The sequence below is a fragment of the Bombus vosnesenskii genome, unplaced genomic scaffold, assembly GCF_011952255.1.
Source record: "Bombus vosnesenskii isolate JDL3184/JDL3185 unplaced genomic scaffold, Bvos_JDL3184-5_v1.1 scf7180000013304, whole genome shotgun sequence".
NCBI classification, from domain to species: Eukaryota; Metazoa; Arthropoda; class Insecta; order Hymenoptera; family Apidae; genus Bombus; species Bombus vosnesenskii.
The window spans coordinates 4,208,111-4,224,001 of record NW_022882953.1 but is presented as its reverse complement, the minus strand read 5'-3'; the positions used below and the strand labels follow the sequence as shown (position 1 = coordinate 4,224,001).

At 34.3% G+C, this 15,891-nt stretch overlaps 1 protein-coding gene across 2 annotated transcripts in view; it reads right to left on the bottom strand.

The window, feature by feature from the left end:
* Window positions 1-4,636: 4,636 nt before the first annotated feature.
* The window catches only part of LOC117234299, a 55,572-nt gene continuing 44,317 nt past the window's right edge, over window positions 4,637-15,891 (bottom strand). For both annotated transcript variants that reach the window (XM_033495376.1, XM_033495377.1), the window contains 3 exons: window positions 12,310-12,558; window positions 11,541-11,844; window positions 4,637-6,644 (listed from right to left, as the gene is read on the bottom strand). In XM_033495376.1, the coding sequence (XP_033351267.1) occupies window positions 6,467-6,644; window positions 11,541-11,844; window positions 12,310-12,558 (731 nt within the window). In that variant the 3' untranslated portion in view covers window positions 4,637-6,466. The remainder of the gene's footprint in view (window positions 6,645-11,540; window positions 11,845-12,309; window positions 12,559-15,891) is intronic.

Genomic DNA, 15,891 nt, shown 5'->3' with positions numbered 1-15,891 from the left:
TAAAAACTAAGCGGGTAGGACGAACCAAAAGAGGATAACAAACCTACGTACCAGTTCCTTGATGGTAACCAACGCTCGCTCCGACTGAGATTTCACGATGGTGATGGTTAATCGCTTAACTTTTAGTTACGAGCCTGCTATTCTATAAATTGAAACGATCATTTCGTTGATCAATACATATAAGTATGTGATAATACGTTAATGGTATTTTTACATTAGCTTCGGATATAAATATTTTCAGATTAAAACTGTTGAATACGATCCATTGAATTATCAACAGTATAGGTACTAGTATTTATTTTAAGCGATGTAGAAACAGCATCTAGCACATGTATATTCACTCTACTGGAATAGGAACGTTTCGTGTAAAATATGCAAGGATATACGTATATATCTAAGCAGTCACCCAGTCCAAAATTGACCGTCATAGTAAAAACACGGGAAAGCTGGTCGTCTGCAAATTAATGAAAAGTAACAATTAGCAACTTATAATTACAATTATTTTTTCCTCCTCGTAACAAATCTTCTAATCAAATATGTAATTATCGTTTAACACACGGTGTCTGCATACGTTACCAGAATTGAATTTTTTTATAGAAGAATTTTTTTATAGAAGATTGAAATCTTATAACATTAAATTTTCCCTCTCGATTCACGTGTTTACCTATATATCTCCCACTTATAAAGGACAGTTTGTGAATTTCCTTCAAAAAGTTCATGTATTTTTATTGTATATATACATATTACACGCGAAGTTTATGTTTATCAGTGGAGCCGCAATAGATTGAAATATACTACGTCATAACATTTATTTTTCGCAAATATTATATCATATAATAATACAATATTATATTGCGCAGTTTTTCTCAATTTTCACATTGCTGACAATTTTTCGGTCCACGGAAATTTATCTTAATTCAATCATTCTAAATTTAATAAAACGTTTGTCACTGATGTACACCGTGGCAGTCAACGTGTCAACCATGTACAAAAAGTCCAGTAACGAAGTTGCGTATTTGCGACTATTTACACAGCTAATTATCCCTCGGTTGATTTTTATTTCGACCATATGGTAAAAGTTCCGGCACACAGTGTCTATATCGTTCCCCAGGCGGAAGCGCTATAACGCGTAAACGGCACCGGCGCAACTTACCGACAAGTTGGACGATTTTCGGATGTTCAGCACGTGTTTTCATTTCGTTATCCCACCGACTTCTTCCCATATCATTACTGTTTCAATACGCGCGGGAGACGGAAAGTTTTCCGAGTCGGCGAGCCTTCGTATATCGCTGGCCTTTTTCTTCCCTCTCGTTCATGGTCTTGTTGGAATGGCAATGGCCCAAGCCACAAAAGAACGCTTGGAGGAGAAACGACCAACCAAAATTTTATATCGGTAGTTCTTAGATTCGCGAGAAAATCGGGGAGGAAAGGAATAAAAAAGAAGCAGTGTGTTAAGTTTGTCGAATGTTATACCGTGGTACCTATTTTTATCTTCAAGCTGTTGAAGTTTGATTCGTTATAGCTATCAAATGTACATACATTTTTATGGACATAGCTAAAGCCATATGTAAAATTCAAATAGAGATTCCAATTTAATCTAATAGAAATCATAACTGAAAGTACTCTACTTTGGACAACTTGTATTGGCATTGAAATTAATTCCATCTTTATTTTTAAGAAACAAAAATTCGAATTTCGCGCTCCTTAGTAAGAATCGAAATAATATTAAAAAGACTATTATACTTATATATTAATTTGGCGAAGACTATATATTGTTAAATATTTTAAAAGAGAGTACAAATCACGAATACACATTTCTAAAACCAATGTGACTGATAGGAAAGCTGATAATATAGATAATAACGATCCCAATATTACACGAACGGTGCACAAAATTTTTCCCTCGTCGCATATTAAAACTATAACAAACATACATTTATTATTTATTATCTGGGTTACTTTGGCTAAATAAAAAAAGCTATATACACATTAAATAATGAATAATTCAAGAAAGAATAATTAATAATAAAATAAGAACAGGTTGGAAATAATTTACTTTTTCACCTCTACTAGTATATTTCTCGCGTATACATCGTTTTCACATGAGAGATATGCATAAGATCCTCGAGATTCTGTCCTCTCTTTTCTTTTTACATATGTATCAAACGCACGATAATTCCACGCGTCGCTTCGGGATACACAACTGCGTTGATCTCTAGACACGTTAAAAATAGGGCAGTGACGTAGTTTATTAATGAAATTGCACCGATAAGAGGACTAATTTCTCTTGCATGCTATTGCAATCAAGCACCTAAGAGGCCTCCATTTCTCGTACCTAAGCCTTCTAAGCTCTTAATTCACGGACTTTCTTTAGTGTTGAATGTTTCAACTTGAAACATCGACCGCGTGTATACGCAGCTGCGTTAAGCCCAGCGCATGCGGTTACATTTGCGTTCTAATAACATCCGTATGCACACTTTCAAATGCAAACAAGATTACTTTCCGTCGGAAATGACGTGTGAACCTCCTTGTATACGCTAACATGTGTATAATTATTTGAACGACTTCAAAAGTAAAACGATTGTTGTTTCGATAAGAAAAGAACTTCAGCTCTAGATTTAAGAATAGCTTTGGAATAACATTGGACGAGATCGTAGAAAACGATAGAATAATTACGGACCTAAGATACGAGCGATTAAATTACAATAATGTAGTTGACCACTGTAGTTGAAATAGTCGATTAATTTAATAAACGTTTATGCTAGCAGTAATATAACTACGCACATTTATTTAATGCTTATTCATGGTAAATTTAAGTGTGCAAATGTATTTAGAATGTAAGTGATACCCAAAATCAACGAAAGAGATTTGATTTTGGTTAATGGAAAAAATGCACTGCATGATATTTTCCATTAATTGGTTAAATTGGTTCTCGAAGTTATCCTACGAATGTCACTCGTGCGCATCAGATTTTTAACTAAAGCGTACTGGATACCTTGAGGCCGATGATAAATCGAATTAACCTCTTGATGCCAGGCTCCGTATCCTGCACGCATCAACGCGTTTGCGCGTAATAATATGCATTGCCTATTAGCAATATGCGACATATATGATTGTAGTTTATTTAAGTTTATTTTAGTTTATTTACGAGTTTACCTATTCCCCCGTTACAATCAGCGAAAATCCAGTTAATCGGGGCGCTAACTAAAATATCGTGTCGATAAATGGAGTATTGTAGAAGTAGGTACATCCTGTCACCTAAAAATATTGCAAATATTTCCAAAATTACCAAGCACGCGCGAAACATATTTAAACGAGCTTCTCAATATACCGCGAACTGAGGCTTTATACAATATAAGTACGATACATTTCCCAATTCTACATATTACTCAGTTATAAAAAGTAAATAAAATATGGAGGAAAAATAATACACCGGATACGTAATATAATATTTTATTTTAAATATGTACGTAAAAAAGATAATTGTTCCACGCTCCGCGTTATTGCTACAGAAATAGTTCTAGTATTGTTAAAGACACATTTATAACAGTTTGCTGTTCCTGTTAATATTGGAAGCCGTGTGCTTCGATTTCGCTTTCCTCTGTCGTATCTCTAGACATCAGATTTCTGAGAAATATGTTCCAATTTCCCTATTTTTACGTATCAAACGTATCTGCGGTACATCTTGTATACTATATTAGCTTGTACGTATAACTTCTAATCTCTTGCACTGTTAACTTTGTCATGATAATTTCTGTTACAATAATTTAAATTCTTTCCTACATTTTCCGATAATTGTAACTTTCCTTCCTACGCTTCTTTCTTCCGTACAAATATACCGTTTTGTGTGTAACTTCAAAATTCCAAATTCCAATTCCAAGGAAAAACATTTGCGATTGTACGGTTTCGTATTTCTTTTTTCATTGTTATAAGAGCTCGATTACATTTGGATCATTAAACGAAGAAGTCGATGTAACTTTGCATGTGGTTTTCGAAGACCGTAACTCTGAAGAAGGAAAGTTTGCACAATACATCTTTCATTCCTATAAATAGCAGGAAACTTTTCTTAAGTATCTTAATAACACTCTGCTTGGAATAAATATAAAGATGAGTTATAGAAGAGTGGTGAGTGCAGCGTTATGTGCATGATAAACTTTCAAAGTCGAACGTGGGAAAAACGGGAGCAAAATTAATAATTTAGATCCATATCAGTAATAATAGCAAATTATAAATTAAAATAGAATTTTTGAACGTGAAATTAGAATTTCTATCGAATTTTAACTTGAGAGTAAACACAAAAGAAATTTCTTAATGGATCAAAATTCACATTACTTTTCGTATGTATAAACCTTAACCTTCTCTTCCTTATCCCTACGCTAGGAAATGGCCATACAAATAATCTTAGAATGATTTTTATTTAAAATTGATCTACTGGAAAATTGATCTAATGCAAAAATCGTTTATACATAACGCTATTTGAATCTTACTCTACAAAATGTCCTAAAATATTTACAACTGTATAGCCCCGTGTAAGTATTCCGATCATTTGTCAAATAGGGCGTACTGTTATAAGATTTATATTCCTTTTTCTTTTTTGGCACGTGCAATATTTTTTATTAAATTCCTTCATATTTTTTTATTTAATTTAAAAATTACTTAAATGCCAAATTACTTGATATCATGATACATTTGTTTCTTCAACTTGAACTTTCTTGAACTTCAATAATCTATATGCTAGAGCAATATCTTTAATTAAAATTGATCTATCAAAAACTGAACGCTTATTCGTAGATACCCAAACTATGCTTCAAATTACTATATATATTTTATTATACAATATTTCTATAAAAGCTTTTAATTAAGTAATTTTCAAAACTTTGTTTCAAAATATCTAGAGTTTTATTTTTCATTGCTGTTGTTTCTTTATCGAGATGTATATGCTTTCATATCAAAGAACAGTTTAATGAGCAACATCTGATCAAACGAGTGGCGTTCGTCAGCAAGAATTTTAGTTCTTTGATTTTTTTCTGCGATCACAAATGCGAAGAATTAATCCTTTTGCAGAAAGAAATTGCTATTTGTTGATTTTATCATTACGTCATTGTCCTTTATGGTATTAGTCAATGTTGGTACGCTACAAAAGGAATAAACGCTTTTTCGCCTAGCATCTTCGTATTTTCGTACTCCTTGTAATCGGATTAAAGTGTTCTTGGATGAACATTTGATACGTTTGTTATTCATTTATAGAGATTTAACTAACGAACTAAATGAATAGCAAAAACGCTCCTTGTATCATCCGCGTACAAGGACGACAATCTTATTAAATTTTTAATCCTATTGTTCCTTAAATACATAAATGAACTTGATCTGATGACGTTACAATTTTAACGTTTGAACCACTTTTTCGAATAAAAACCTATATCTTTTTCATTCGTTAATTACTGCAAGTTTGTTTCTGAATCTCTCTAACATCTCTAACGAAACTCAATCACAATTTACTTTTGCGATACGAAGTTAAAACAACTTTCAAAAGTTCTATAAAATTCATTTCGAACAATTGAAATCAAAAAGATTCTTGTCAACTTTCACTTTGTCTTTCTCAACGGAAATATGTTACACACAATACTCGATGTAAGAGAAATTGCGTTTCGCTGAAATAAGATGTGAAATGCCTAATAACGACAGACATAACACGAAATAACATCACTTCGCGTTGTACCCAGACAGTTTGAGCGAAAAACAAACTTGTACGTATTTATATACATTACATGTATATATGCTTCGAACTGGCAATATACAGTGGCTACAAAAAAGCATTTGTACATCGTTGTATTTATTTGGGCATTTACATACCTATTAATTGGGTCCAAGTATTTCAAATTTCGTCCGATTTAGTAATACTTTCATATAACCAACCATAAATATTGGGACACCTACTGTTTACATTTATTCGAAAAATCTAACAAATTTCATTTCCTACTTAATATTTTACATTACAAAAAATACATATACGTTGCGGACGAAATGACTGGTTAGCAATAAAATAACTAAAGGATAAAAGCAGTGAATAGCATTCTACACCAAATATCAATAAGTATTCCAATACCTATAGTCGGCAGCTACAAACTCAATACTGCAAATAACATTGATACTGTGAAAGTGAAATGTGAGAAGCTATTTAAATAACAGAAACTATATCTTGCGATAAGAGTTTGTTTGATGGGCATACAAATACCGTTTGTAGCGACTGTGTTTTCCCTTTTTCTCTCGATACTTCCTCAACGTTACCATCGAATCCTTCAAGAATTCTCTATATCGCTTGAATCTCGGTTTGGCTTTCGAGCGATCTCGAGCTTCCAAATACTTGACGCGTCGCAGCTTGCTGCCAGGGCAAAAACCATTGATGCCATTTTGTCGATCGAACAGTCAGCCGGAGGTACACGGCGCATAATATCGTAAAGTTTCGTTAAGGACTGTCCGGCGTATTCTCCTCCCAAGCCAATATCGTGTTCATGTCCTTAATGCCGCGTGTGCTCCATGGTTCGAGCGGATCAGTAGGCGACGTCGCCGGTGAAACCGCCTTATTCCGCTCGATCGATTCTCTTCTCCTCGGACCAGCCTCCTCTATTTCCTTCGGTGATACCCTGTGCATGCATCGTGCCGAACAGAAACCATTAAACGAACGGTCAATCGTTTCCTGTGCTCACGGACACTAACGCCGCGAACATTGCCTCCGATCGGGATTGGAGGAATGGGTTCTTTCGAACTTGCGATTCGAAAGGTCTTGGTAAGATAGGATTTTCTTATTCTTTTCGTCTTCGTCTCTTTTTTCTTTCCGTTTTCTCTTATTTCTTTTTTTACTTGTTTTCTTTCTACGGGTTAGGAAGTTGAATTTTATATAAAGGACGTTGGAACTGAATGATGGAAGTAGAAGCAAGACCATATGTATACTTCTAGAAGCCCTAGGAACAACGGCGTTACAAGGTCTAATTAGGTTGCCGAGTTAAGTTTTAAGATGTGGCCACGTAGAGAGCGAGGCCCCACCTTGCTCCTAATGCGCCTTATGGCAAATGCGGCTCTGGGTAGAAGCGTAATAATTTGGAGTTAAGTACGTGGCTGATAACGGCGTTGGAAATTTATCTTCGTCGATAGAACCATGGATAAGCGCGTATATTTAAATATTTCGAAAAATAATTTACATCAAAGCGCGACAAAATTGGAATTCGAGAATGACTACGCATTCCAATAGCATAACAGACCTGAATGTCGCTCATATCTGGTGAAAGAATGGCTGTTATAAAAATGAATGATTCTTTGGATATTGCGTTGTGTACGTGTAATGCTTTTGTTCGAATTTATTCAATTCTACTTCCAAATCGATATTGCATATTTAGCTGATTCGAGAAATAATAGAAACAACGACGTTGACTGTGATCAATACTTCGCCCCTTGTGCATTTGTTCCGATGTTTCTCTGATTTTGAAATGATCGAAATAAGAGCTTGTCATATAAAATGAAATTAAACATTCATACTTTTTGTCGGAAATAATATCCTCCCACTTTTTATTACTACGTCCCTGCATACACCAATATGGAAGAAATCAATTAAACAATATAATCCGATCAGATAAATAAGCAATTCATTATGACAATATTTACGAATTCGCTTCCGTTGTCGCCTTTTTATCGCATAATCTCAATTTGCTCTGGAAACGACTCGCACTCCGCGTTTATCCCGCCTAATAAAGCTATACTTTCAATTTGCCTTTGGTAATCGTCGATATCACCGATCGTTCCGCGTTTAAATCCCTTCTTTCACGAGCAATATCGCGCTCGCGTGATTCCCAATACTGTTTATCGAACGGGTGCATACGTCGTGATCCGATTTCGTTGTCCCGTGGCGTTCGTTTGAAGAAGAATTATTAACGAGTGATTAATAATTTATCGCAGCATCGAGTTCCGTGGAATAATTACAGAGGACGTTGACGTTTCACCGAAACTAACTGTATCGATAACAGACGCCTCCTGTATTACATATCGGTGCGGAAAATTTTGAAATTCGCGCACGGTAATTTACATTACTTGTTTCGGATAGCTATTCATCATTTCGTTATCCACGTCCCATTGGTTGCTTTAGGATCTCGGATAAAAATCGTGTGACAAGTCGATGATGGAACGAGTGATGCGACTCATGCGAATCAACGTCGATCAGAATGAAAAGTTGTAAGAAATTTTTGAACTAAGAAACGAAATATGTAAACTATATAACGTGACGAAACAGTGGCAGAATTAGTAGTCGTAGAGAGCGACAAATGCATCGTGTAACGTGCTAGATAAATTTAATATTTCTGGAATCCAAAACCAGAGCGTATTGAGTCATGTTTCTTAAACTTTAAAGCAAAGGAAATCATAGTTGCAAGAACTTTGTATCGAAATACGGACTGAATGTTATTTTTACGCTATTATACGAAAAGTTTAGGATGAGAAAATTTTTACTATCGGAAAGAGCGAAGACTTTGACGCGGGAAACATATAAAATGTTATTTTTGAAAAAAAAAATAGACTTAATACATTCTAGCTCTGGAGTCTAGTTTTTGGGATGTAACGCTCTTTTCGACTTTTTGTTTAGAAAACTATTTTCACGCGTATGGTATAACGCGGAAAAAGTATCTGTCGCGTTTCATAGGATTATTTCTACGAAAGGACTATAATTTATAAACAAATTCATATAAAGTTATAATTAGTAATAATAGATTATTTCAAAACGTTAGAGTATTAAATTCGTTATCTTTTTCTTTAAAAGAAAATATCAACTACGATTTAATCATCTTCGGAGAAAAATTTTACAAAGCAATTTTGTTATTTCAGGAGTTCATTATCCTCAATAATGCTCAATCGTCAAGGGATAGATATAAGATAAAGAAAATTCTTCCAAATTGAGAATAATTATAGCAACAATTATATTTAATTACATTCAAACTGCAATGATATATTTATAGCGCTCACAAGCTGAATCGATAGATTCTATACTTCCTATAAATTTTCTTCAGTTCAACGACACTTTTGTATTACACTAGTATGGTTAACTTTTAAATTTTCAGAAACAAAATGATTACTGTCTTTCGTGTCTAATTCATTCAGTCCATAAAGGAAAATACGATAGGTTGAAAATAATAATCGTTGAAATTTATTTTCTATCCTGCCACGCCCATAAAATTCCAGCGGTTACCTTGCAGATAATCCGCAAAGAAGAATGTTTCGATGAATAGGTACCTCGCGTGGCAAACTTCTGCTGCAGATGCGTAAGATTTATTCTAACGTTGGAACAAAACGTCTTGTATTATTCTATTCGCGAGGTAACAACGAGCACTGTGCAATCTGAGTAACACACAATGATTTCATTGTGACGATTAATCACAGCTCTGAGTCTATAGTTTCGAGTGACTCGTTCGCTGTGCTCTCTTTGTTCTGAAACACGATTACTTGGAAATTGAACAATGAAAAATTGTGCACCTTAAAGGAATGTTCGTTTAAATTCTTAATAAAATTAACAGAAAACCGATTCTTTATGATAAAAGAATAATTCCGTGTTTCGATGAGGAGTAACAACGGAAGTACATGTTTTCTTGAAAGGAAAGGAAAACTTTACAGATGTCGATCTTCCGCAGATTATGTAGAAACAAATTTTATCATGTCGTAACATGCTACGAGATACAGCTATAATAATGAATAAAGGGAATAATAGCACAATATCGCTTAAAAGTATGTAAACGCTTGCTTACTTTTGATAGAATCAAATAATTTCGTTACAAAATTACGCGGAAAAAGATCCAGATCGATTCTATTCTTTATCACTAGAATGCGGATTTCTATGTATTTATGGGAAATTTGATGGTGTATATAACACATAAAAATATATAAAATACACAAAATAAAGTATTTGTTATAATGCTCGAGAGATGAAACAAATTCCTATTTAAATTTCATTTCTTTAGTTCTATTCGTAAAAGTATAAAAGTGTATAAAAATCCGCAGTCTGATAATAAAGAGTAAAATTAATCTGGATCTTTTTCTGTGTAATTCTATAACGAAATTATTCAATTGCGTTAAAAGTAAGCAAGCATCCACATACCTTTGAGCGATACTGCGGTATTATTCCTTTCTCAGTTATATCATCTACGATCTACGCAATTACAACGAACCATGTATAATTTCACCGATGCAAAACAATCGAAACCCATTCTTAATTTCATCCATGAGTACGTGTTTTATACGCGGAAGCGAACCTGTCTGTTTTCTGACTTCGGACGGAAAATGGTGAAAGGAAACATTCGACAAATCTAAATAGGAAATCTATGTTCCAATATTGCGTGTTCCTCGTGTTCCGGTATGTCGACACACGATCGATTGTTGATAGTGTTGTCCAGTGCTTCTAGTATTTTCAGCCTGATTCTATATACCTTTGTCCGGTATACGTATGCGTGGCTGTACATACATCCGAGCCGTGACTTAACACGAATGCCACGAAACGTTGTAACTCGGCCATTATGTTGTAATTACTTTTCGAGGCCGGGCCAGGAAATTGTGTATTTTCTATACTATCGTTTCTCTGACGGGCGTTTACGCGGCGGCTCGATGAAATTTCATTAAAGTCCAAAGAAGTCAGTTCGGCCGTACCACGGATTTCCATTTAGCAGTTCTTTAAGTGATAATTGTTTTGTTACGTGTGTATGGCTTTGTTAGATGCCCGATGACGCTCGCGTTACGGGAGATTCAAATTGGATACGGGTAATGGGATTGACGATCGAGGAAAATGACGACGGCGTTGAAATATCAAACGTTAATATTGCTTTCTGGTAAGTATAGATTTTTCGTAATGAACCACCTTAATTGAGGAAGTAAGGCAAGCTCTGCGAAATTGATGCTCTTAATAGTAATTTTGATACGAATCTCAGGTTTTTATCAATTACGTCGAATAATTAGATTAACCTTTAGCTACAATAATATAATATTACTCTAATATCGATATTTTAATCTATAACTATATATATATTCATTGATATAGATTTTTTACGGTTAAAAGTACTCAAATGTTGAATTTTTTAAGCTCCTTTGCTAGATTGTAGTAATGAAATGAAAATACAGACTCTTCTAACAGTTAAGTGGTCCGTAGTTAAAGGCTAAAGTAGACTTTTTCTAACAAATAGAAGATAGGACAGGTAAATATAGGGAGAAACTTATAATCGGATAATCCTAACAATACTAATTAAAATCAAATAACAGTACTTTAATCTTACTGATATGTCGTCCCTAGAAAAACATCCCCTTTCGTCCCGCTTCTTATCTATTTAACTTTTTTATACTCTATAGAAATACAGACTTTGATTTAGGGATGTAAATTATTCAAAAATATTTTCACCTTTTTACGTTGCATAGCTATTAAAGTACGTTAATCCTTAATTCCATAATTAAAGTTTAATTCTATCAATGATTTAAAAGACAAAAAGAGATTTAGAAGAGTTTCATTATGAATTAGCTACCTATTTCTCGCCGTTTTCGGTCGACGCTTCTGAACCTTGATCTTCACTGAATCGCATGACCCGTTCTGCTTTACTTGCGGCTTAATTGCTTCGATAGAGCTCTCTCGACTTTCGATTTGACGGCTCGCCAAGTTCTCAGGGCCGTTGAGCAATGGCTGATATTGAGGATTTCTGTCGGCGGATGTGGACGACGTAGATGACAGGTCGTCATCGGTGTGCCGCGACCGTCTCCGTGTCGTGATAAATCTGTTGTTCGCTGATCTTATTCTGCGTAGACGGGCCTCGGTTCCGAGTAGGTTGTCGCCTGCGATAAGACAATCAATTTTCATGAAATTCGCGTGGCGCTTAACACTCTCCAGCAAAATTTACGGCCACACGGCCATTGCTGGTTTTATTCTTTGATATCTTCATTGTAAAATTATCGTTGAGAGATCGCTTCGCTTTTTAATACTTTGATTATATGCGTATAAATGCATGTTAAATATTAAACATAAATTTAAAATGTTGATGGTTTGTAATAATTCTCTGGTATTATTCGTTTCGTTGCTCGGAATAAAGCAAAAATAAAATTCGATTTGATGAGATGCTTGCAGATTAAATTATGTAAGACGCAAATGTACAGAGATGATTGATTCAAATTCGCCTAGTAACAATTACACTTAATGCAATCAGTGGCGCGTTTAGTAATAGGCAATTAGTGTGCGACCATGCCATTGATTAATTCTTAGAATATCAAAGAAATATTTTACGGAAAGTAGTTCGTCATTACCACCAAAATCGTTGTCACTCGATTCAACAAAGTACTGCTTCTTTGTAGCGGCAACTTTCTCCTCCATAGGTAGCTTAGTCATCGTGAATTGCTCCAAAATTTGCAGATTTATTTTCGAACTGCTCTCCACTTCGAAATTCGCCGCGGCCCGCTCCGCTATTTTCAGCAGCGTTTCAGGATCGTCCGTATTTTCGGAAGCAATCACAAGCTCCAAAAGCGGATCCTGAAAATCCTCGGCCATGCTCGAATCTAGGATAAATATGTATATTTTGAGTTTTTTTTTTTTTAATATTCATCGTTTTGCGAAGTCTATTATATCTATAAATAATATTAATAACATTGATATATTCTTCTTTAGACACTGCTCGAATATTGTGTAAGTTGACGTATCTCTGGATAAAAACGAAAAACCTTTCCGTTTGCGATTATTACAAAGAGAAAATTTCAACAACTCCATTTTTACTGAACTCGATTTTATGCTGTAGCAATTTTTATTTCTTTTGGACATAGTTCCATTTTTGCTGAAGTAAAGTTAAATGCATTGAAAATATGGATAAAATTGTTACATTCTTATACATATTATACATTACATCGCGTGATTATCGATATTTGTTTATTGTTACTACACTATTATCATCCTTGAAACTTTATCAAGTTAATGTATTAAACAACAAACGTAAAATAAGTACCTGATTCCAGACAGTTTAAAAAACGATTAAAAGAAGTATTAATACTAATTAGCTGCTTAACAAGTAACTAAAAAATTAATTTTAAACAAATGCAAACGGATTTCCATCATGTAGAAACATTTCTGAAGACCGTAATTTGTTAATTGTTTTGAACAAAACGTTTCAATCCAGCACTGTTTCGTTCAAAGAAATTGCAGTTTCTCAGAAATATAGAAAATTATTTCATTCAAATTCAAACAATTCTAAACAATGTATAAACATTATTACGTCGGGCGACACTCTACCTAAACCAGGCCACACATCGCGGGCAAGATTGCAGTCAGATATCTTCAGATCCTTACTGCGTACCCTCAATAGTTTCAAGTACTCTCCATAAATCTTAGGAATTTTCTAGTTAAGGTCCTTCAGACCGAATAGATATTCTTCCACTGAATTGTTTCCTAAAGTTTATTGTCCACCACGGGTTGACACGGAAAAGTTGCCTTTTCTCACGTATGAGGCCTCCCACTAGCAACTTTATCTCGAGGGCGGTTAACATCCTTCCTCACCCACCATCATAGCAAACAACTAATTAACAACGAAGCCTATTTCCCTCATTCTCCTAGCCAAAATTGTCATCAACAAAGCCGATGGTCCCGTGCGCTAGACACACCCATCCTTAGCTTTCCTCCGCCACAACATCGTCACCGAACCTTACTTTTCCATCTTTTTCAAACAGTCAACATCCTTTTGACCGGGCTTACACCCTTAGATCAGTCACTTACTTATCTTATACATACGCACCAGCGTAACTATCTTCTTTACAAAGTTGTTGGAATAAGCTGTGATTTATAACTTGTTATATCAGTGTCATATTTAATTTAACTACCTCTATTATCCTAATCGAAATAGGGGATCGATCATTTCGTGGCGTCGATTATCTAATCGTAACGGAAATTTACGACTCCCGTTGACGTGCTTCCTTGCGATCGCGTCTTACCGCGAGTGGTCGAAACAAACATCGTTCACCAAAATGCGTATGAGCAGAAATAACAACGAAGATACAAATTTCAAATCCACGAAAGGAAACTTTTTAATAAACTTAATTTTTTACATTTGACGATCTATATCCGACAAAAAGAAACCGTATACATATACGAATGAAAACAACATATCAATTGTTGCTGATCTTTCTGTCGAAAAAGAGAAAAGAGAAAAAGGAATCTTTCTCTTGAAAAAAAGAAATTCGTTGTCTATATCGTTATCTTTATTTTTAAATTTACTTGTTTAAAAATTGATGTTGTTAAAAATTGCAATTTCTGCGTCCATGCAGACTTCTGTTTGTCGCAAATAGACCAGTTTTCATTATTTCAATGCGCAAGCTCGTTTTCAAGTTTTATTAACGTCCTGCGCACAGCAAGCTGCATAATAAAAGTTGGCCAAGCTGCGTTAAATCCTGACGAATGTGAATTATTTTCAGGCCAAAAATGGGAAATGCTTGTTGTGCAGCGATGCCTGAAACAGCGGCATTTTGTTTTGTTGCTCATGAGCGGAAACGAGATCAAGGACGCCGGAAACAAGAAAGGCGGAAACGTCGGAGGCCGCTGAAAAATATTTGAAATATTTCTGTTCGAAACGTTAATCAAATGTACATTTATGGTTTCATTGATATTTACCTAATTAGCGAACTCGTAAGAAAATAATACGAGTAGCAATATCTGCAATTTGAGAGAATTGTGGATTAAGGTAAACTTGAACAGAAAAGTCTGTATGGTTGTAAATATCAAAGTAGCTACGTTGTTATATGCAAAAATAATTCTTTAAATAAATACAAATATTATTTTTTCGTATCGCTCCTATCTTTTTTGGGAAAAGATATAAAATACACACGTATATTAAATTTTTTACATTACACATTATACATACAATACGTGTAATATACAAGATATAATGGTTACAATCTAGTTTAATCTTGTAGAGTTGGCATAGTTTGATTATATCGAGTAAAAAGCAATAAAAATGTACGTAGAGTTGTATAAAAACTTGAAGAAACCGAAGATGACAATTAATGAATTGATAATGTTCTTTGTTAATGGAAACCTCGAAACAGAAGTGATAATTAATGGAAGGAGGTATAATATTATAGTAATCGCTGAAGAATACTGAAGGATTACAATATTTGATTAACGAAGGAAATTAGGTTACAACTTTGCTAATTTATGATAATCATATGCTTAACGGATGAAAGGCCATAAATTATCCAATGCTTGTTGCACTACTTTTCAGGTTAATCAATAAAGTCTCTCGTTTCATTTACGCTTTAATAACCAAATTATCGTGATTAAGATCGAAACTGCAAGCTTTTGAATTTAAGATGTTGTTGAATGACAAGTGTTCGGTTTTAAAATACATGGATCATTATGCAGACATAAAAGAGACATCCAGCGAAGAATCCGCAAGATTTAATCGACTTCTACTTAGCAAACTCGTGAGATTTCCTAATAACGCGAAAAGCTGCAACATTTATATTTCTACTTTGGTCTGTTCAGTTATATATGTACGTTCTGAAATTCGAAATTTAATTCAATATCAAATAATTTGTACTTAATAATTACCAATTATTTCATGCCCTGATATTACTTTCTAACGGATAACATCGAAGTTGGAACTTGGTTTTATTATCGAAATTTATCCGACAAGTAAAAACCTATGTGCAGCTAACAAAAATTCATGCACATTCATAAGTTTGATTCGATTGCCATTACTATAGAGCTTCGAAACAACTCACAAAATTTGGATTATATGTAGGAGATATATCAAATTTTAATAAACAAATTGAAGAACACGTAGAGACAGTCAAAGAAAGAAGAATAATTCGTCCTGCATTCCTTTTTAAACTATAAAGAAATGAAAT